Source organism: Pseudopodoces humilis, chromosome 3 (assembly GCF_049639895.1).
Source record: "Pseudopodoces humilis isolate 2021_Gansu_Grassland_sample_001 chromosome 3, ASM4963989v1, whole genome shotgun sequence".
Lineage (NCBI taxonomy): Eukaryota > Metazoa > Chordata > Aves > Passeriformes > Paridae > Pseudopodoces > Pseudopodoces humilis.
The window spans coordinates 19,006,260-19,029,636 of NC_142202.1; the positions used below are offsets into that span (position 1 = coordinate 19,006,260).

General features: G+C 39.4%; 1 protein-coding gene across 2 annotated transcripts; it reads right to left on the reverse strand.

The window, feature by feature from the left end:
- Positions 1 to 369: 369 nt before the first annotated feature.
- On the reverse strand, positions 370 to 23,377 carry RRP15 (ribosomal RNA processing 15 homolog). Of its 2 annotated transcripts, none has more exons than XM_005523325.3 (5): positions 23,253 to 23,377; positions 19,682 to 19,956; positions 17,769 to 17,866; positions 16,839 to 17,040; positions 370 to 1,835 (listed from the first exon to the last, which is right to left on the reverse strand). In XM_005523325.3, the coding sequence occupies exons 1-5, from the start codon at positions 23,317 to 23,319 to the stop codon at positions 1,683 to 1,685; spliced, it is 795 nt and encodes a 264-aa protein (XP_005523382.1). In that variant the 5' UTR covers positions 23,320 to 23,377; the 3' UTR covers positions 370 to 1,682. The 2 variants fall into 2 exon arrangements, with proteins under 2 accessions (XP_005523382.1, XP_014108308.1); XM_014252833.2 differs by lacking the exon at positions 23,253 to 23,377 and adding an exon at positions 22,895 to 23,188.

Consider the following 23,377-nt stretch of genomic DNA (forward strand, 5'->3'; position numbering starts at 1 on the left):
AATATGTTTAACACTCAAAACAGCTTGAAAATCTAAACATTTCTGCTGTTAGCTTTGAGTTCTCCTAGAAGAATTATGCTACAATATATACCAGATGAATAGGCTATGGATAAGACAATGACTGCCAGTTGTTGGGATGGGTTTCTGTGCCATTTTGTACCCATATTTTTTTATCCTGCAGTACACACAAAGTTCAAGCAATGCCTTTGTTAGGAAAATCTAAATCCTACTGCACATTTCCATGCTGAAGACTGAAAATTTCAAAGTTGCTCCTAATCATATCTTGCCTATAAGCAGGTACAAAGAAAGGTTTGTCTGTAAGGCATCTATAGAAATAGACAGAACAGTACCATGTATTTTAAGTATCAATTCACAGGCCCCAAGGATTTTATTTTACATAGCAAATGGGGAAATGTGATAGCAAAGTTAAACAAATGACACAGCATCAGACAGTCAGTCTGGAACAGCAAAGGCAGCAGAATTCAACCCCAGCCTCTCATTTAGAACACCCTTACCACCACACAATTCCTTCTTATGCATATGCTTACATAAAATATATTCTTATTATGTGTGTTAGCTTCTGCACCTCTACAACCAACAGCTACTGAGGAGAAATTGCTGTTGCTTAAAAAAAGGCAACTGTGTTACCCTGACAGATGACTTCCAAATTTGTTACTACTATGGCCCACACGTAAGAGGAAGGGCTCTGGTTTGACCCGTTGCAGACCTGAAGAATTAGCATTAGAGCTGACTAAACCCCACAGCACGAATCTCAGAGCTCCAGCTACTCATTGAAAAAGACCAGAATGCCACAATTGCAAATGAAGCAACACTGAACACAATTTTCTGTGGTGTTGCTAGAAAAGCTCTCCCTCCCCAATGAAACCAATGGCAATGTCTTTTCCTCTCCTACCAGACTCTTAGCTTATACAATCTCAGAGTTGCAACGGAAAAACCATATACATATATATATATATCTATATATATATCTACACACACATACATACATATATATATATATATATATATATATATATATATATATATTCATACATATATAAATACTAAACCCCATCAGTAGGGTCAAGTCTCTCTTTTTACAATTCTGTTTCCAGAGTTGTCTCCAATCGAACTATGCTCCAAGACCAGAGCTATCACATTAATGGTTACTTTCCTTTATTATCTACAGAACCTTTTCTGGCCAAAGTAGTAAAGACTCTATAGGAGTCCGATAACTTTACAAGGTGACGGCATTTCTGTGTTTATTGTAAGCCATTTCTATTGCAAATTGCAACAACTTCTCAAAGTACAGCAGTGATTTGGAAATGCAGGCACACTAATACATCAATTGCCATGACTAATGTATAAACTTTTAATGACCTTGGCAAAATCTATCTTTCATTGGGCAAGTGCCACTATTTTGACTGTACAAAATGTTTTGGAAATATGTTGAAAATTATACTTGTTTTGGAAAATATTTCAGGATTTCAGTATAGCAAATGGAGCTATATTTTAAATAAAAGTTTGACACGGAGGAGAAAACACTCCAAGGTTGTGTAAGTCTTTTTTTTTTCCTTTTAAAAGAGGTATCCTCCAAGTGTTGTACATTCATAGAATGCTGGCTTTTTATCCAAACAAACTTAAGAAGATAAAAAATTATCTTGAATGGTTTTCAGTTTCATTCAGTCACTGTCATCTTCTTGTTTCAGACCACCTCCTTCTTCACTGTTGCCTTCTCCATCACTTTCCTTGTCCCAGTCCTTCATAGATGCTCCCATCATGAAGTCATCACGGAGGATATTCCATTCTGGCCCCTCTTCGGATTTCACTTCACCCTGAATTTTTGAGGGGATGAGAAGAAAAACCAGAGGAACATGAGATAAAGGTGAAAGGCAGTAAAAGATGCAAGGTCTCCATGCAATCAAAGTAACACCTCCTACAATCAGCGGACTGAGGGCCAGCTCTTTGTGCAAATGGTACAGAAACAGGAAGAACAAACAAAAATTACTTGATGCTAAAATGCAAACTTGTTTTAACCAACCAGTAAAAGAAATATGGAAACAAAACAATTATTCTTCATGGATGAAATAGTCAACCCTGGGCATGGCTTCCTTTATTAAAATCTTTCTTGGCAATCAGAACGGATTCGTGATATCATTTATTAACCCCCAGATGCTGCTTCATTAGAACACTTCTTGGCACATTTCTAAAACACAAATATGGATTTAATAAAGGCTTAACCCCCCCCCCAAATTTAATATTTAACATATTTGGTGATACGTGAACCAAATCCCCTTTATGTGAATTATTACCTCACTACCTGGGCTTGTCAATATGGTACATAAACTGCCTCTAACAGAAACAAAGTTGATCCACTCTTAGCAAGCCAACAACACCTTACTCCAAATTTCCTACCTCTTGGAAGTGGAAGAGGCCCACTACACGGACTAGCGAGCAATAAAGAAAAGGGTCAGGAGTGTAGTTTCAGGTTAGCACTGAAAACGGCGCTCGGTTGCGGCTCCCAGAGGTAACACATCACATTTGGGCAGTGCAACAGCCCCATCCTGTGGCAACACTTTCCAACAACAGCTGGAAGCTATGCTTACATCCTTTACAGGACGAAAACACCGAAAGCTGCTCGATGTACTGAGGAAAGATTTATTTCAGCTTTTATGCCTTAGCATCAAAACACTTCTGAGGAACAACATGGCTCAGGATCCATCACGCAAGCAAAAAAGTCGTCCTACCAAAGGAGAATTAGGGGCAGTGAAAACACTCATTCAGTTCTGCAGGGTCTTTGAAAGTAAAGTTAACACTGGTATGCCAGGTAGGCTTTCCCCACTCCCCTGCTCCAAAGAAGGGACTTCAGCGTCCTCTGTGGACAAGATTTGCCTAGTGGATGCAAAACCTGCATTAAATGTATGATTACCATACACATCTGTCCATGCCTCTTCTCTGTCACGCATCTAGGAATGTGATACCACTGCATATTTAAGCTGAAGCCTGTGGGAATCAATATTTGGGATAGAGCAGCATATAGAATTTGATAGCAGAAGAAAAGAGAAATGAAGAATGCTGTATGTTACTGTAAATAAACACATCCTATCACACCATCAGAAGTTATCTGAGTCCAAAAAGTTTGCCAAACAAGGTATGTGTTTTTAATAGGTAATCAAAGCAGAAATGCTACATGTGATTTCTGCAGTTCTTTATGAAACACTGTCCTCACAAGAATAGGATAACAAGTCTTAACACTTTCCTTCCCAAAAGGAATTTCCCAGGGCCCAGCTCAAAAACATAGAAACTCTACAGCTGTTCCTTAAGATGTTTGCACTGGGTTTCTGTTTAGGGTTTGCTTTTGTGCCTTCACAGATGCTCTCATTAATGGCTACTCCCATCCAACAATTCCCTTTTTCCCAAGGGTAGTGCCTCCTAACCACTTTCCACTCTTGCAACAATTTGCTTCAAGTGCTATACCCAGTAAACCTAAAATCATCTCAGAAAGGGCAATCGTTTACCTGGCATTAAAGAGCTACAGATAAGGTTCCTAGGCAGATCTTAAACTTTTCACATGGGAATTGTTACAATATTGTTACAATAGTGCAAACATGGGTAGTCTGTTTTGGTATGCAAGGAGAGGGTAACTATTGTTTTCCTCCTTTTTAACTGCATTGCAGTTGTACATGTTTGCTTTTGCAGAGTGGAGAATAGTTTAAAAAATGAACAAAAAAACCCCCACAAAAATCACCAAATTATTTATTTTTTAATCCCAGATCTTTGATAAGTCACTATTTGAACAGTGAAATTTGAGAGAGTTGAATCTGAAATGTTTAAATGGAAACATCCAATATTTCTTACAAAACCATCTACATTTTTTGTTTTCAATAATAAACCAAACAGAATTCCTTTTTTTTCCCAGATGTGCAGAACAGGGATTTTTTTTTTTTATTTTGTTTTGGTTTTTAAACAGCACAGAAGGAGTAGATTATTATCAGCAATGACAGTTGCAGGCTCAGGGTTTGAAAAGCTCAGTCCTCAAATTCATCACAAGCTATTATTCAGCAACCATTAGCCCTTCTTTCTGGCTATGTCAAGTGAACAACAGGACAAAAGCAGGACTTTAACAAAAGAGGGATGCTGATCCTCCATAGCATTACCCATTATGTAAGGCTCCACAAAGGCCTGAATAGAGTTTTACAACAAGCCCAAAGGAGAACGACAGAAGTAGCATGTTCATGCCTCAAAGATGAAGATTAAATGCTTGAAAGCAAATATTTAATCAATTTTAAGCATGCTTCCAAGTGAAGAAAATTCCTTGTTTAGTATCTTCATTCCTAACTCATTTACTACTCCATTTTTCCCTCAGAATAAAAACTCTCCAAATCTACTGCATCACAAAACATTCCCAAAGTCTTAAGAAAATACGCAGCAAGAATATTTGTATAATTAACAATTAGTTGAACTGTAACATCACTTCCCAACTTGCTTTATGTAAGAATGTTAATACAGTTGGGTTTTCAATGCCATAATCTAGTTTCATCTAAATAAAACAAAACTGATTCTTGGCACGTGGAAAATAAACCAGCTTTCAATCTACACAAATGCTTTTGAACTCCCAGTCAGCTGTTCATGCACATCTCACTACAACACTGAAGTCCCCTTTGAACATTCCCAAATGAAAACAAAGCAGACTATATAAACAACGGAGTGTAATGATACACAATGTGAATCCTTCAGTAAGGCAAAGAGTGAAAAATTCTCGCGTTGCTTTTTTTCCTCTCCTCTTTTTTACATTGGAATTGGGTTTTCTTTGCCAGAAGGGTGTGGCAACCCATTTCAAAAGGTCTGAGAGGCAGCAATTAGTAAAATACCTGAAGAATCACTGGTCTTTTACTAATTGCTGGTGATGAACATGTTATCATGAGCTGAAATAAGACAGACCACACTGTGGTTACTCTAGTGCTGATACTTGCTCTGATGGACTCTTGGTACAGTTGAAGAGAGTTCATATAAATTAAAAAAAAAAAAAAAAAATTTGCCTACTTGCTAGACTATCACAGCATTACCTGAAGTCTCACACAAGTAGGGCTCTGTAGTGGGAACATACCTCCTGGACTAATCCTACTTTGAAGACATACTCTCTTAAAATCTGCACTAGGACAAGATAAACTGAAATTCTTGGCCAAGTCCTAAAAAAACACCAAACAAAGCTCCAACAAAGCTTAGTTCTGCCACTTAGAACAAGCAGCTAGCCCTGGCAGGATCCAGGCTGGACCTGCGTCCTGGATGCTTTTAAAGTAATTGGTCTGTGAAAGCCTTGTGGTAGCAGCAGCAGCTATATGATCAAGTTAGAAATCTCCCCGTTTTTGTTCATTTCTTCACCATCACAAAAAAATGGAGCTACAAAATTTGCTCTTAGTAAATGACAAGACAGTATCTTCAACTGAGGCCTACCAAACTCAACACTGGAGCTGCAGCAGACAGCACTGACACCGAGCCGTGGGATCACTCCTCTCTGCCACTTCTGAAGCAGGATACCTGACGGAGTCTTCAGAACCTTAGGCTCAAGCAGACCCGGGTCCATAGTACTTATTGGTAAGTAATGGCATTAAAAGATGTGCCTTGAAATCAGACAAAAGACAGCATTTTACTCCACTGTCCACCAACTTGTGTCACTTGAGCACACTCCAGAAGCACACTTCTGCATCTGCAAAGCAGCACACACACAACAAAACAAACACACTACAGCACTGTGGAGATTCCCTGAGAGCTGTGTCCAGAAGACAGGAACTCCAGGGTTTTAACAAAGGAACATTTTTCAGACCTAGGGATTACAGTCAGCACACTGGACCCCCATGCCTTTGTGTAAGATAAAATGCCAGAGCTTGCAGGGGCATCTCTCTCTACCATCACCTACAATAAATGTTTATTTGTACCTGTCAAGGAAGGAATTTCTAACATAAATATCTCCCAAGCAACAACTTTAAGCACTGAGAAAACAATTTTAACGTGTCTAATTAATCTGAACTGCCTCCCCAGGTTCCCCTGTTTTGCTCAATACAAATATTTAAGACCTTGAGACACAGTGAAGCTTTTGTCATGATGAAGAAGTTAAAAAGCTTAACTGCCAGAACACATTCTCACATACATCTGACAGTTACCTTCCCTGTCAGCCTGCATCTTGCTCTGAATGACTGCTGCTATTCTGGTTCTCATCCCCAAGCAAGTCAGCATAAACTGAGCTCCAGAAACCCCAAACAAAGCACAGGCATACACTGAGGTGTGTTAAATATCAATTAATAATAATAATAGTAATAGTAGTAGTAATAATAACCCCCCTTGGCAAAAGAGGGGGAAGGAATGAAAAACAAAGAACACCAGCATAATCATGTCTCCTAAATTCATTTTCAGCAATATGCGAGCTCACAGGATAAGAAAATAAATTTCCTTCAGGCTGAGAAGAAATGAAAAAAACTGCAGCTGAAGTATCTAAAGCAGAAAGAGAAGCAGAAAATAAACTGTAATGATTTTTAAGAGGAAAATGATACTTGGGTTTGATCATTAATGCTGCCTGCAACTTTATCTGATTTGAGTTGCAGCAAGATCTTGACTCTAAGAAAGGTTCCTACATAAGCCTGATCCCAAACAGCCAAAATACCACAAATATGCAAACTGAGAATCCAACCTGCACCGCTATTCTCTTGAATTTCTGAAGTGAATTCTCACAGCAACTCTCTCTGGGAAGCATTTTCAAGCTTGCAGAACGTCTGAGCTGCACAATAGAAATCCATTCTACTGCAGTATAATTCTGCACAATCATTTATTCCTTAGGGTGAGAAGTTATTCAACACCCATTTACATTCTCTCTCTGAGAAATTACATCAACTGAACTAAACTGCCCTGGTTTACTTGAAGTGACACCATACTGTGGGTATCAACAGTGGCACAGGGGATTTACTCAGATCAAAAACTCTCACAGACACCAGAATCTGCTCTGGCAATTCTAGTAAATAAACCTAAGAATGAAATTTTTTTACGGTGTGTTTTGAGACCTGCTGTTCCTGCTCAAGCTTCTCTGAAAGTAACACACTGGAATTATTACTACAAGCACAACAAATAGTGATTTTCCTTTTGAGCACAGCCAGAAGACCACCCAGAGCTTAACGACCTGCATGAGGAATCTCCCCATCCTCATATCCTCCTCTAGGGTTTACTACAACTGGGGATGTGTGAATAAGAAGGAATGCTTTGGGTTGGCATGCAGAGGCTTAAACATGGCCCAACTTTAGAGGGGTCAGAAATCAATTACAGAATTTCTCAAAACAAGCATTAATCCTAAGTAAAGAAGAAAATTCATAAGCATCATTATTAAACGCTCAGTTGCAAAGAGGAATCTTAGGAAAAGCTTACGAGAGAACAGATTTCCTGAGGCTGGGTTCACCAGAAACCTCATAAATTATTATTTCTGTCAGGAAAAGCAAAAATATTTTAAGAATTCAAGCTTAACACAAGGCCCTTCTGCACACAGGATGCTCTGGAACTCCTCAGCCTGCACTGTACTCCAGCCATCGACAGCAGCCATCTCAGAAACCCCTGTGCCGCACAAGGAATTCCACCACATGTTACTGCAAGACATGTTTGGCCATACTGGCATCAAGACTCTCTTCCCATGTTTTAATGAGCATGATGTATAGCATGGGCATGCTACACCAGGAGCTGCTCACAGACAATAAAAACTCACCTGAAAACAAGACTTGCCCAACAAAACAATCCTATAGGCACGAACTGTTACCTTTACCCATGCTGGTAAGTTCCCCTTGTGGAATACACTCTGTAATTTGTAATTCATGTCATTTAAAATACAAGGCAAAACAACAATGTTGTAAATATGAAGTAATGACACTGTCTTTCCAACTGCCAGGCCAAAACACTCCACTAACAAAAAGAAAAAAAGGTCCACAAATAAGCATTTTTACGTAGGTATCAGGTAAAGATTAGTTCAGAGTAGATTGCAAGTTACTACAGAAAAGGTATCTGGAAAGACAGGAATAGACTCATACATTCCCTGTATGAGATTGTCATGCAACACATCACAGCAGGAAGTCTTTCTATGTGCCACTGCTACTCATTTTCAGTCCTGCTGGGTTTTGTCTCCTCTAAGAATAAAACTCTTCAACACCCTCATCTATACGTGTATACCTTCACATCTGAATGCCTGTTTATCAGCAGTCATACTATTGACAGTGAAATTGCTGCCTACCAGACTGCCCATTCCTATGCCTGTATTCACCTGTTACTCCTACCCTTTATTCACCTCTAAATCTCCACACAGCTTTCATGCTTCATGTACGTGGCACTCCACAGCATCAGCATCAATTTTAAAGCAATGTGTTACATTTTCATTGCTTATCAGATGAGAATCTGTATGGCCAGTTATGGTAACCAAACGAGCTGAATCGTAGTTCTGACTTGGAAAAAGATGGTGCTGTCCACGAGAAAAACCAACTTTTGCTAGCTAGTCATGAGCTTCAGGTCTGAGGCAAAATATTGTTCATTTTATATTAAAAGCATACTGGTTAATTACTAAGAACAATCTTACATGGACAACTCCCTACTTGTTTCCATCATTATAACTAAAAGGAAGATAATGAACTGAGAATTCTTCCATTTGGATGGGATTCAAAATGAAGGAATAAAGAACTTTTCTAGATGTGCAGCATTTCAACCCTGAAATAAAGGCCACACAACTTCTCCAAAGTAATAAAAATACTCTCCATCAGCTGGTCCTTCATTTCCTAGTATGTTTTTCCCACAGAATGAGGACATGACAGAGTTCAAAGATGAACCTAAACATCACCTCAGATCGAAAACATCTTTGTTACCAGCTGAACAGTTCCTGAACCACCAAGCTGTACCTGGAAAATACACAGATATGGCAAGAGTGCCTAGTAAAAAAGCATGTAGTCGAGATTAAGGCCTCCGCTGTGCTATCCCTCAGAAGTTACATCCTCGTGTCTTTCAACAGTCTACTTTAGACAAACATTTTCCAGTCACAACAGATTTTTCTCAGATGTCACCCATTTACAAAAAGCACTTATGCACTATTTCAGCTGGGTACCTAAAATTTTCTGCAAGTTGTTAGAAAAGCTTGCCTGTTGGCCCAGTGAGGAAACATGCAGACCTGCAGTTGTTTAGAGTATTTCTGATTTTTTTCTTTTTTTTTTTTCCTTACAATAAATTAGGAGCTTGAAAAAATTTGAATAATATGAATGCCACTCAAATTATTTCCAACCAATGATGCTAAAATCATCCACTATTTTTCATTATGATTCAGCAAGAGGCATAATGGAGTGAGTACCCAAAAGGTTGCTTCAAAAAATAAAGGCTACAGTAATGATCATGCCCATCCCTTCCAGCACTTAAGAAATCATCTCACAGAACAGCTGATGAGAAAGAAGAGGGGTGAGAGAAAAGCCTCCTCTTCCTGACTCAAGATTTCCACTTTTGAGTCTCAGAAGAAATATAAGGATCCAAAAAACTCTAAGAGGATGAGGAAAAAAACCCACCAAAACAGAGTCTACAAGGAACCAACCTTTGTGCAATTTTATTACTAAATTTGAAATAAGGACATTTTCATGCCTGCTAAGCAGCTTGTCTGATTTCACCTCCCTACAGTCACTACCCTTGCTTTTACCTAAATGTTTTTTGCAACCTTAGATATCTTAGAGGTCTCCAAATACAGATTTCTCTGACTTTATATTTCTGTAATTTCCCCTTATATTGCCATGTGTGAGTGGCAAGCTCATTAAGGAACAGATCATACCCCTCAACACTCCTAGGCTGCTTTCTAAAAGCAGTTTAAACCTGATGAAGGAAGATGTAAACTGCCCAGGATCCTAATCCCATATCTTAAACATCTGGCTACCCTTTCTCTGCATTTCTGACCTTTCCATCTCCCTCTGTGTTTCTGTATGGGCTTTCCCAACAGCTGCAGGTGGAGCAGAAATGACACAGACCACCTGCAGAACACTGGCCAAAGTTTAGCAGCAAACCAAAAAGAGGTCAGACCTTTCCAGGAGGCAGTTTTAGTATAATTTGTAATACTACCAGGTTTTAAAAAAGTACATTTTCTAATATTTCAGTAAATTTCAGAAACACTCATTAAAAATTGGCTGGGATTTCCCATAGTACTGAAAAAAAAATTTACTGAACTCAGCAACCCTCTAACCACTGCAAGCTGGAAGCAGTTTGACCCACCACTCCTGAAGTCTATCTACCAAGATAAACAGATGAGTAGGTACCCACAAAGGTCATTTATAACACACTCTGGAAATCACAACGTTTTATACCTTAATAAAACTTCAAAGTAAAGGAATCACTTTTCATGTTAATTTCCAACAGCAAATGTTTGTGGGGGGGGAATAAACTTCTTCAGATAGACAAGATCCCAAACCTTGTTTCCAGAGAACATTTTTCTATAAAACTTTATGAAATGTTTAGATGTATTTTTTTCTAAGTACACTGCCCTGCCTATAAGAGTTATGAACAAAGCCAAAAGTGGAGAGCTGCTTTTATAAGGCTTCCAACTTGATTTATCAGATAAAAGTCTAATAGGTTTTGACTCTTTGTGCTTTGTATAATCACAGGAAGATCAAAAGAAGATGCATGCCACAAGTTTTTCAAATGTGGTTGTTTTAGACATAGTTTTACTGAAAAAAAAAGCGCCTTGCAACATCTTCTGGGAAAACAGAACACCATCACAGTATCCTGTGCACTAATAAACAAATAACAAGGCAAGTTACTCTCAAATATGACAGATGGAGCTGTCTCAGCATTGCCTGACATTTCAATCACAACTCGCTGTTTATATTCACTTAAAAATTTGCCAAACTTCAACTGCTTCATGTTGAAGGATTTTGCAATGTTTCAAATATAACCATTCCACTCCTTTTCACAGAAAGACAAACTTAAAATATTTTGTCTTCAGCTCTAAGGAAGAAAGAGACATTTTCTAAAGGAACCCATTAAAACCTTGCAACATTCATTCATTTTAAACTTAAAAATCAGTTAAGGATGTGTTTTGGAGCTGGCAATGTATCTTTTGCTATCTCCATGAACATTTGCCTGGATCTGGACAAGTTACAAGCATCTGGAAGATTGCCCTCCCCAAACCTCAGGTCATCACCTCAGTAGATGCAATAGGCATTTACCATCCAAATTCTCTTAAGATATCTGTCCTCACTGATCACACACTATCTGCATCTTAGCAGGCAGCATTCAGCTGAACTATGAGTGACTCATGATGACACACAGGGAACTGGCCTTTCTGTGTGAACAGCTGTCAGGGCTGCTCCTGCATTAGGCACAGGATACTTGCTTGGGCCCCAGATGCAGAGGGAAAAAACCTGCCAGGAACATAGAACAGGAAGAGGATAAAAAAAAAGGTAGATGGGAACAAAGTGAAAAATCACAGCCTTTTCTCTGCCTGATTTCTGATCAGATATCTGAAAAAGACGACAGAAAGAGATATCTGAATATTAAACCATAGGAAAAAGGGTAAACCTAGTGAAATACTGCTCTTCACAAGATCCTTAATTGTCTTTTGTGGAGTTGAATTTACAGTGCCAAGTTCTTAACATCTAATCAATCAAATTTAAATATTGAAACATTGACATTTAAATTGACATTTAAATATTGACAAAGTTCTACATTCCCAAGTTAACAGAGATGTGCATTACCTGCTATGACAACTATCAGGGAACTGAGTTTGCACATCTTAAAAACCCAATCCAGTTGATGACCCAAATTCTGTAAGTTAATACAACTTCTAAAGAGATTTAAAGTAAAAATGTCAGCATCAAACAACCTCTAATACTGCACAACACTACTTTACTTAAAGAACATAAGGAATATAGGCTATAGCAAACCTGTGGCAGGCTGCACTGCATTTATCCCTAAGGATATTCCTAAGAATACAACATACAATTAGTTGTCAGCAACTTTCTGGTACAAAACCAAAAAACTTCATTAAAAACATCAGCTCCAAACATATATGGGGTGACCTTAAAGAGAATGTACACACAGTTGGGAAAAACAGATACAAATGCAGGATCCAAAGGAATCTAAATTAAAAGTTTTTGTGCATGTGATGGGAAGACATTTATTAAAACTGGGAGAATACATCTACTCTGGCTACAGCTGAACTAAATTAATACTTGGCTGCCCCCTCAAATGTGCTGGAATACATGCATGCCTGGTTACTCCTTCAATTAGGTTTGTAAAACCAGCACACAACAGCTGTAGTAATAAACTTCCACTACTCTGCAATGCCATTATCACCTCTAAGGAAGTTTCCTGATAAGATTAAAGGAGGTGTCGATACACCTTACCAAATTTCCAGAAGTCATCTCTGCCTTCATCCACAGTTCAGAAACAATTTCCTAACACAGGCTGAAGCAATTGTTCAGACCATTGTCACTCCAAAGAGGTATATGAATGAAAAGAATTTTTTTTCACCCTCCCCATTCCTACACTGTGAAAGAAGTGGAAAGAAACATACCATGCTGATGGCCAGTTCTCAAGAAGCTGCAAGGAAAAGATGACAGTCACTCTCAGTTTTTAAACTGACGTGACTTTTAAGCTGGAAAGCACAATTAATAGCCCCATGTAGCTTAAAAAAATGGAAGTCCCCATGCCACTCCTTGTATCCCAGCAAGAACAGCAGTCAAAGTCGGAAGCATAGTATTCCTCCTGCCCTTGAACAATCTTCAAACTACTGCTTAAAATAAAGTCTTATGAACAGAAGAAAAATCTATAGTAAGCCTGACTCTAATCACTGTCCTTACAAATTATTTACCAGATACTTGGAGCATTTATAAAATATGCTTGAGGTAGAAGGAACTTTTCTGGAAAAGCACTTCAAGTCTCATATGACCAATAGCTGCTACAAAATAGAACTTGTATTCTTCTCACTTTCCTTCCCATCAATCAATGATTTTAGAATAGCTACTATTTTGAGACAAACACACCAATTTTTTTCCAGGTGCCATCACAACATAGGAAGCAAATTGTAGGTCATGTAGTCAGCCTAGCTTCCAGAAAGATTATCTTGAAGAATTTGGATCATGGTTACTGAACTAGACCAGGAAATCCTGCTCTTACTTTCACCACTGAAATGCTCTGCAACAGATCTGGTACAAAAAAGTTTACAAGTTGAAGCAAAATCATTCTACAAAGTCCTAATTAAAAATGAAAGGTTCATGATTATGCTTGTCATGAAGTGTATCTGTAACCTTCATGCCACTTGTTTATGTGTCACCAAAAAATGGTTTACCACACAGTAAAATTCTTTACAGGGAGCAGCACAAATGATAAGAGAAAAGTCAAGATGCAATTGTCACTGGCACATAGCAAGCAAGGAGGATAACTCTGAATTTCTTTTGAATTTCCTTGTTTTCTTACAATTAAGATTTCAAGACCTCACATAGTTCACTACATTAGCCAACCTATCTGCAACTCTAAAAGAACAGAAACTTCACTCAACCCTGGAAGCAAAGGTACTTCCTAAAAGCACCCTGAAATTTATTAAGGACCTAAAGAAAACAAAAGATTCCTACAAGGAATCTTTTACTGCCGCTATGTACTTTTGTACTCATTCTACAGACGTAAAAATGACTTCAACCTCCAGGCCTGAAAGAACAGAGTTTCTAATATGTTCCCTTTCTAAACCTATAGTTTAATAATGTTTCTTGTAGTGTCTTACAGGCAGATATGACCAACACATTCTGAAATGAAAAGCTGGTGTGTAAGGATTGTGTTGAACAAAATTGAAAGCTCTCATATCTGCCAGTAAAAGATTCCTAGAAAAACCCACCCCAAAACTTAAAAAAAAAAAGCCTATCTGAACACAAAAGAGTGGGATTTTACTATTTTTTTAAAATTACTACATTTTTCTCCCACATTGCAAGGCTTCAGACAAGGTGGTGAGGGGAGAGAAATTAGATGATCTTACCCAGAGGCAAGCATCATGCACAGTAACTTGGAAAAAAAACAGGAAAAAATATTACACAAGTCAGCTGGCTCAGCAAGGATTAAGAAATACCTTGATAAACAGCAAATGATATGAAAGGCAAAGCTTTTGGCTCCAGCTCAGAAAAGTAATTACTCCCAGCTGGGCACACAGAACTACAAGAAGGACTACGGTTTCACAAGAAGGGCACAGTCTTTCCTTCACAGTTATGTTGGTAGATATATGCCAAGTAACATTTAGGCCAATGGCTAAAAGTAAACAAGACTATGAACAATGTTCTAGTGGGGTACAGGTTACCTGTCCTTCCCAGGAATGCATGAAGCTGATGGAAACAGAGAAAAAAATTTAAAAAGTGGTCATGCTACTCTGAAATCATACTACTGCAGATAGGCCTTTATAGAGCATTTAATTTCTTTCTTTCACACATACATATACTTGGCTAAATAGTCAATCAACAGAGCCTTACAAGAGTTTTCTTCAACCCCTGACATTTGAAAGAAATTGCCAAACTTTGAAAAATATGAAGCAAATTTTGCATTCAAAAACTGCGGCAGAGCAAGAAAATTCTTTCACCCATTCCCAAAATACAGTCAAGTCTCATGTCACAGCACAAGGCTTGAGTCAAAAAAGGTTTGCTTTCACTGGTAAAACTTTCTTCTGCTATTTTTCCTGCTGACTGCTTGTTTTATGTGGGTGGGGTAGTGTTTTTATTGTTCTGGACTGCCTTTTAATTGATGGCAGAGTGCCTGGATTTTGGGATTGGCATCTCTTCCATTGTTTTTGCTGAGATAAATAAATGTATCTTCCCCCTCCCCTTTTTTTTAAAAATGAATACACTCTATACTCTTGACTGCTAAAAACAAACCCACAAAACAAACAAACAAAAGCTTTCGGATGGCACAAACAATCTGCTGAAATCCTGCTGCAAGGAATTTACTACTGAAAAACCTCATCCAGGCTTCCTACCCTCTGAAACACTCTCAAAGACCAAGAAGCAGAGATACGGTGGTAGAGGCCAGCAGAACTGTTCAGTGGCTAAATATTTGTGTAACTCTGAGAAGGAGAACGAAGAGCAGATTTTGGCCTCAACCTCAAGCCTCAACAACTACCAGGAGGGAAGCTTGCTAAATGAGTAAGATATGTTCTCAAGAGAAAATAAGGCAGAATAGGAACAGCTTGAAAAGGAGTTATTGAAGAGTTTGGTTCAGTATTAAATTGAATGGAGAGTCACTGAAGCAAAGGCAACATGGGAGAGAGGAAGGGGGGTGGTCTGTCTAGGCAGACGTGCAATTAAAAAAACCAAGCAAAAACCCTGATCCTTACCTCAGCTTTTGTGCACAAGCAATGTGAAAGCAGCACCTACATTAATACTCAAACCCAACAGTAACCAGCCAGCATCTAAAGCATCTCCAGAGGTCTTGAATGGAAATATACTGTTACCCATGCTGCCAAAATAAAACTTTTTTTTTTTTTTTAAGTATAGAAACATTTGCAATCTGTGTTTCCTGACCTAGTAATTCAAAAATCGCCCTGCTACAATGTGACACAAAACAAAGGTCCTAGTTCTTGCTCAGCTATTGATTCATTGCTGACTACAACAGTAATTGGCACTGCCATTGTTCCAATATTCTGCTATTCCAAGGGAGGAAAAACAAACAAACAAACCAAAAAAAGAACCACACATATGTACATCCCCCCCCACCCAAAGAAGCAAGCTGGAATTATTTAAGGAGAAATAAAGTGTCAGCACCAAGCTAAATTGTTCTCATTATCCAAAGAATTTAAAAAATACTTCAATATTGCACTTGCATGAAAATTGTATGAGCACTCCATGCCAGGCAGTGTTTCAGCATGTTCCCAAAGTGCACACAAACAAAAAACATATGACAAACTGCTGTCTCCCAACTGATTAAAGTATTTCTTCCTGGCACGGAAAAGCACTTAGTTAACTGCAGTGTGTGTCTGCACCAGCTGCAGTATTCCACCCACCACCAAGCACAGAGTTCAAACCTGAACACAAATACGCTTCAAGAACGTGCAGCTTCTGAAATACGAGAAAGAGTGTGCCTGAGCAACTTGTTTTCAACCCTGAGCTACTTGGTGAGCTGAAAGAACTGATGAAGAGTTGGATGAGTCCAACTACACCGTGTCACAAACACATTTGGAAAAAGGGGAATGTATTTCTTTCCAAAACATCCCAAAAGCAAGGAAGGCACACCAGCCCAACACACACAGAAAATCAGGGAAAGAAAAGCCTACATATAATGTTTAATACATCTCTATTTCTCTCTCTTGTGGTATTCACTTTGTATGGCAAATCCTTCCATTTCAGACACCATAATCACCCAAAGAAAGCAAGTTTGACATGACCAAACTATGGGGACACACAAGTAGTACAGTCTAATACATCATGTAAGGTGAACAGCCCCCATCTCTTTAACAATTTCAAGCAGCTAACTATAATTGAACAAACTCCAAATGTCACAATCCACCGTAATCTAGCACTTCGTTCCATGCCTGGTGCAAAATCCAAGATAAAATCCAAAGTTTCATAATCTTTTTTTAAACACACAGCTAAACCAAGTTATTTGCATAAAACGCTTGATGTCTTAGCAGAAGAGCTTCCAGCATTTTGTACTTTTGATAGTCAAAAGACAGGGAAAACAGGCTAAGAGCTACTTGTTCCCTTCCAGAAGTGTCAAAATATCCCAGCCATTTGGGTCATAGGTTTATGAAAAACAGGCACATTAACAGAGAGTACATTGAGAAGGTACCTTGTAAGTGTTTTTTTCTCACAGATGAAGCTCACCTGTTTACTTTTTGTGGCCTTTCCAGCTGGATTCTTGCCTCCTTTAGCCCCCTCCATGTTTCTTAGAACATCAATGAAATCTCTCTTTGAAACAGAAGACATCAGTTTAGCACGCTTCCTCTCAGAGCTCCCAACGTTCTTCACCTTCTCTTCCATTTTCTTCTGGTGCATCCTGACAGCATTGAATAATTGTACAACACCTCTGGGACAGGAAAAAAACAACAAAGCAAATTTTTTAACTCAAGTTCCTCTCACAGAAATGAACCCCCTGCTAAAGGTAATCAATGCAGATGCTTCTAGCTCCCCAAAATGGTTACCTGGAATCTCAATTAGGTTAAGAAGTAACATTTACTACAACATAAAAGACTTCCAATTTTTACTCCTCCTTCATACTTATTGCTAGGAACCAGTAACAAAAAAAAAAAATCAACATAAAACTACTCAGACTCTGAAGTAAGCATGGTAACATGGCACTGAGATCAGTTTCACTCTTGAGCAGGTTTCATCCTTGGGAGCATGCTATTTGTCCTAAAATCAGTTATTAAATTACTCAGGCAAGCTTCTTAATGGCAGCTGAACTTCACAGCCATGAATCTGGTGAATCCTCTGCGGAGAAGCAAAAAACTGGAACAGTAGAAACAACTGTTCTGTATTTTTAAGGCATAAAATTAACAAAATGAGGGGATACAACATAGCACTTCTGTTAAGCAAACATTAGATTCCCATCTAAATTTTTACTCTTTCATAAAGCTTCTGAAATCTTTTGTTGAACTTGATACTGTACAATGCAGAGCCATCTATAAATCTCTTGGCTCCTGCTAGTCACTTCTTAAGAGTTCAATCTGATTGGAAACAGATCACCTGCACAGGCCTTTTCCTCCTCTTCTTGATATACATATATTTAAGGAAAGCATTCAGGAAAACTTTTACCTTGTGGCAATTCTCTGAAGATTTCTTTCCTTCTCTCGGTCTTTGACAACATCTGGCTTCACTCGGCACATCATTTCCCATTCCCGCTTTTTATCGAGCTGCATTATAAATATTGTTATGTGAAACAACATCGACATTTGAGAATGCAGCATGATCTGATAGAGTACATAGCAGGAGAAAAAAAAAGTATCTACAAAGCTCAGTTTGGCTGAAAGTAAGGGGAGCTCCAATATAGGGCTGGACAACAGGTCTGAGCAAATCTCTTGCACTGACACAAGAGCCACACTCAAATCTCAGAAAGTCACTGCTTCCAGTAACAAAAGTCTATGAGAAAGGTGCCTTCACACTGACTGCCTTGAGCAAGGGAATTCAAAGACAGCCTTCAAATCGCAGACTTCACAAGCTAATCAGAGAGATTTATACATAGTAAAATCCTGGATCCATCAAGACAGGCATGTCACATTTTGAGCCTTGGGAATTTGACTTCCTCCTACAGAATTGGTCCCAGTATGGCTTTGTGACCAAAGTGATACTCAGCAAAGAGTGCAACAGGCAGAACTCTAACACAGGAAAAGCACCAAGTATCCACCAGACAACAAGTCATGTGTACAGTATTGGTTCTTGTAATTTTTGGAGGCTGTTTCAAAACCAAATTGATCTACTTTTCCATTACCAACAGACACAATACCACCAGCTTTGTTTCTGCTGCAATAGGAGACCACAGTATTTCATGACCTCTTCTTTAGGACTAAGGTAGTGATATTTTTTTCTTCCCCTCTGAATAACTTAACAGCGTTTTAGGCCTGGTGAAGTTCCATTAAATCTGTTTTATGCAAGAAGTCTCTAATGGAATTTCAGAGTCCTTATGTTTATAATTCCAGGCAGACTACTATGAATTTCTCAGTTTATGACCATGTTTTGGCCTTTGATCAAAAGAACTGCCCTATCCTACCTTCCATCAGCAAGAAATCAATGAAAGGCAAATTGCTTTCAAGTTTTACTAAAGTAAACAAGTCACTTTGGGGGCCTGTGGCCCATCTCTGTTTTGCAGTATTCTTACGTATTTACTGGCTGAGAACAGGTATTTAGGACAACCATAACTGTGAAGATGCTGTACTAAAGCTCTCTGTATTTAAAAGGCAAGCCATGGCCCAACAGCAGCATGTCCCAAACTGTCAGGTGAATAACCTGGTTATCCCACTGAAACAGAACTGGTAGGATAAGACATTAGAATTACTAACGTATTTCTAGCCTGAAGGTAAATCAGTCAGAGCCTGGAATTAAAAGTTCCACTCAAGGCATAAACAAATTACTTGCCAACATGGCTTTGTTTTCTTCATACCAGCTTCAGAATCAGAAGTAATTTAGATCACTAACATGGTAATAAAAAACTCCAATCAGGAAAATGATTGAGGGGAGCAAACAAAAATGCACAACCACATAATTGGTTACTGCAGTCTCAACCTAGAGGCCTTGATTTTGGAAGTCACAGCACAATATAAATTGAAGCAGTTTTCTTCTCTTTCTCCCTCTTATTTTTTGTGGTGGAGAACTATTTCAATTTGTAATGCCAACAAAGTGAATTTCACCCCAAATTAACAACACCAATTAGAAAAATCAAGCTTAAAGTAGCTGCTTTCACCCCTTCAAAAAAGAAAACGCCTTAAGCTGACAGACTGGAACACTCCTGCTGCCAAAGTTCAGCCTGCCTGACGACCCAGAAGAAGCAGTAAGAGAAAAAAAACCTTACACAGCATGACTGAAAAGTAAAAAAATTAAGCTACTCAAGATCACTGTGAAGGAGAGACTCCAAAACTGAGCCTCAGTAGAGATTTGGGACAGTGCTCTGAGACTGTCCTGCATTTAGCCCATCTGACAGTTACTGCACATGGAATACTGCATTTTTTTCTCACCCTCATCTTCTTTTCTTGCCTTTCTTGTTTTTTTTTCTCTCTCTCCTTCTCCAGGCTTTTATTCTTGGCCAAGATGGTGGACTTATTCTGTGGAATCTTTTTGTTGAGCACTTTTGCCATGGCATCTGCCCATCCTGAACTTGGACCACCTTTGGAGCTTGTTGCCTCTTCAGCCACGTTGCCAGGGCCTGCTGCTTCATCTTCATCATCACCATCCAGAGCTTCACCTCCTGAAGAGTAGCTGTCTTCTGGAAGGTCTGAGCTTAACTCAGAACCTAGGGATAAAAAAAGAAAGAAAGAAAAGAAGGGGGAAAAAAAAAATCAAGAATTGTTTCTAGTAAGAATCAATCAGTAATGTCATTTGCTCCACATGTAAATGTTATCCAAGTTCAGAGCGAGGAATTACTGTACATATGCTGTTACAATTAGTTCCTCAAGCAGGCACACACCATTATACTGAATTTATTAGAGACTATGCAGCGTAAGTGCTTCTGCACATCAGTGATGATTTAAAATTATTATAAGAGGCCGGGCTAAAGGGAAAAGGCAGCCTTAGATATTTATTATTAGATTATTGAATATTTTTATGCTTAGGGCTGGTAATTATGGGGGTACAACCTGTCTATTTTCCAGTTTAAAAAGTGTAACTTATGAATAACTATCCACACAAATATGTGTGTATATACGTACACACTCACAGAGAAACTGCAACAGTGACATCTGGTGTTTGAGTGCAAACAGCCACAGGAATTATGTGAACAGCCACAGGAATTAAATTGAAGCTGGGGGGCATTTCTCACATAACAGCAAAACCTGCTCAGAGAGAACACCACTAGCAAAAGTACAATTACCTAAGCATAATGAACCCAGGGGAGACTGCTTTATGAAATACAGCATCAAGACAGTAATCAGGAAGCTCAAAAGAAAGCAGAGGCACTGAGCTTTTCTGGGATAAGTAACTGCTCAAGTTACACAAACAAAACACCCCCATTTCCTTACCCCTATGAGCCCTTCAAAAAGAAGGAAGTTACAACACCGAAGTTCAAAATTAAGCAACATTAATTCTACTGAAAACAGCCAAATTGATGGCAAAACAAATACATGAAGACTTAGTCCTCATTACTCTGTTCAGTGGGTCAAACTGCAAAAATAGAAGTCTTTAATAGTGCAGATGATTAACTAGAATGAAATGGGCTGCAGGCTTAGGGTGTGCTAAAATACGCTTGGTTATTTCATTTCACCACATAATCAAGAGCAGAGCATACACAAGATCCTGCCACCATTAACTACTACTCCACTAATATTTATGCCACATTAAATTTTAAATTAATTATATTATATACAGCTTTCAAGGCTGCAAAATCAAGTGCTGAACAGAAGGAGGCTTGTTTCTGATCCCACCCAACCCCACCAGCAAGGGACTGATTCCCCACTTAACTCACTTTCATCCATCTACCACTCTCAAACTCCTAAAAAAAGAAAATTTGAATTTTAAACCACAGTCCTACTGAGCCAAGTGTTTTACTTTTACTATAGCATTCCAATATCCCATGCAGTACACTTCTATCAACCAAACCATTAAGAAAATGAAGCCAGGAGTGCTTTACAAGCACTCCATAAAACCATGCAGGCAGCTATTAATGGTATTCCCCATTAATCAACTGTCTATTTAATTATTAAGCAAACATAAACATACACTCTGTTGCCACACTAATTCATTATTCTGCCTTCTCCATGTGCCTGTTTAAACCAGAAAAAAACCGAACAAAGAACGCAGCAAAACAGTGGCATTGAGCAATTTAAAACAAAACCTCTAGTGCCCACGCATGTTTGGAGTCTTGGGGAGCATTTAGTTATCCTGATGGACAGCAGTAAGAAGTCTATGGTTACAAAACAAACGTGGAAGAGAAATAATTACTGAATACTTGGTCATTATCTCTACCAGTATGACTTCTACTACCACCAAGGTAAACACAGTGGTATGTCATGCTCCACTCAAAATAAATAATGGGGCTGTTTTCCAACAGTCCTTATTATAAACTGGAAATTTAGGAGTGGCAAATTTTCTCAAGACATTCAGTAACTACTTAAAGGCATCCTTTTCTATATTGGTATGTCTCCACATCCTGAGTTGCAAATAAAAAAAAAAAAAAAATTCAAACTATTGCCTGTGAAGAATTAAGTGCATCACCACATCCTGGCTGCTATATGTCAGGTTTTCACCCATGGGCTTTGTCCATGCTAGGATGTTGCTATTAAGCTTTTAAACAAGGAATCAACCCCTGCTTGTGGGTTTTTTATTTGCACACACAAAAGCTAACAACTACAATAAGTCCAAACTTGAATGCCCCACACTGCTTAGGACCAACTTTTGCAGTCAGCCATAAAAAACAGATCAGACTTATAAAAAGGAAGTTTGCAAAAGTATGTATCATTTCCTTCACACAACATCTTCTGCCAATAAAATAGGAGAATAATACCAACGCAATTTTACTTTCAACAATTATAGAAAAATTAACAAGGTGTCCACTACCAGCCATAATTTATTCTTTAATACATCACAGTATCAGTCAACAACATGAGATAAGTAAGAGGTATTTCAAATGAATTTAAACCAGATTAACTTAATCAGATGTAGGACCTGGGGCCCTATTCTGAATTGAAAAGACTGATATCTGGCATAGATTTAATATAAAAAGTTCAAATTGTTTCTGTGTGTGTGAGTGTGTGTTGTGTGTGAAATACACATACACATCTCTCTGCTTAACTTTTTCGAACTCGCTCAGTGATCAAGGTGTAGGCACACAAGTAAAATACAGCAAACATTCAGCAATGAGCTCTTGAAGTTCCCACACAACGCTTCCCTTTGAGTTCAATTTTGACGCTCAAACCAAGCAGAACCAAGGCGAGCCAAAGGGCCACAACCCTGAATTCTCCGAGAATAAAGAAAAAAAAAAAAAAAAAAGATCCCATTACAGGACAGAATTAAGAAGTCATCACAACTGGTTAGGTACGCCCTCAAAACGCGCAAGGAGGCGACAACGAGTGGAGAACAGTGCGTTAAGGGTAAATCACTGGAACGACAGAGTCCCAGGGGTTTCCTTCGGAGAGAAGCAGATCCCAGTCTCGCACAGACACAGAACTCGTGCAGCTCTGCAGAGTCATTCCCTCCCTCCCCCGAGAAAGAGGGCAGCGAAAGCTATTTTGGGTTACCTAGGGAATTAAGGAGTTGTTGGCGGTACTCCCCGGGCTGCGAGGAAAAAGCCCAAAGGGCCAGCGCAGGGGGGCAGGAGCAGCCACAGCACCAGGCAGTCCCAGCCATGGGACAGGGCGCTGGGGAGCGGCCTCAGCAGGTGACCGGGCGGGGGCCGGAGCCCCTGATCCCCACGCAGACCGGCGCCGGCCCAAGACCCAAGGCCCGGAGCGGGGGGGGGGATGAAGGGCCACGGAGCCACCGGGGGGCTCAGACGGGGCAGAGAGGAAAGGCCTTCAAGGTCAGAGATGGCCCACAGCGGCGGCCGGCCATGCTTCAGAAGAAGAGAGGGGCCCACCCCGTTCCCGCTGGCGTTACCGCTGTCCGTGTCTGCGTCCGTGTCTGCGGCCCCGCGCCCATGTGGGCCCGCCACGGCCGCCGCCATCTTGCCCAAGGTCCACCCGGTGCAGCGCTCCGGCCCGGCCCCCAGGCCGCCAACCTGC

What these genes read in the sequence shown, in the direction of transcription:
- RRP15 (XM_014252833.2), bottom strand. Translation starts at nt 23,003, where the DNA reads ATGGCTGGGACTGCCTGGTGCTGTGGCTGCTCCTGCCCCCCTGCGCTG. An exon ending in ACAACTCCTTAATTCCCTAG is followed by an intron (nt 19,957 to 22,894) that starts GTAACCCAAAAT and finishes TTTTATCCCTAG; the next exon opens with GTTCTGAGTTAAGCTCAGAC. An exon ending in GGCAAGAAAAGAAGATGAGG is followed by an intron (nt 17,867 to 19,681) that starts GTGAGAAAAAAA and finishes TTTATAATGCAG; the next exon opens with CTCGATAAAAAGCGGGAATG.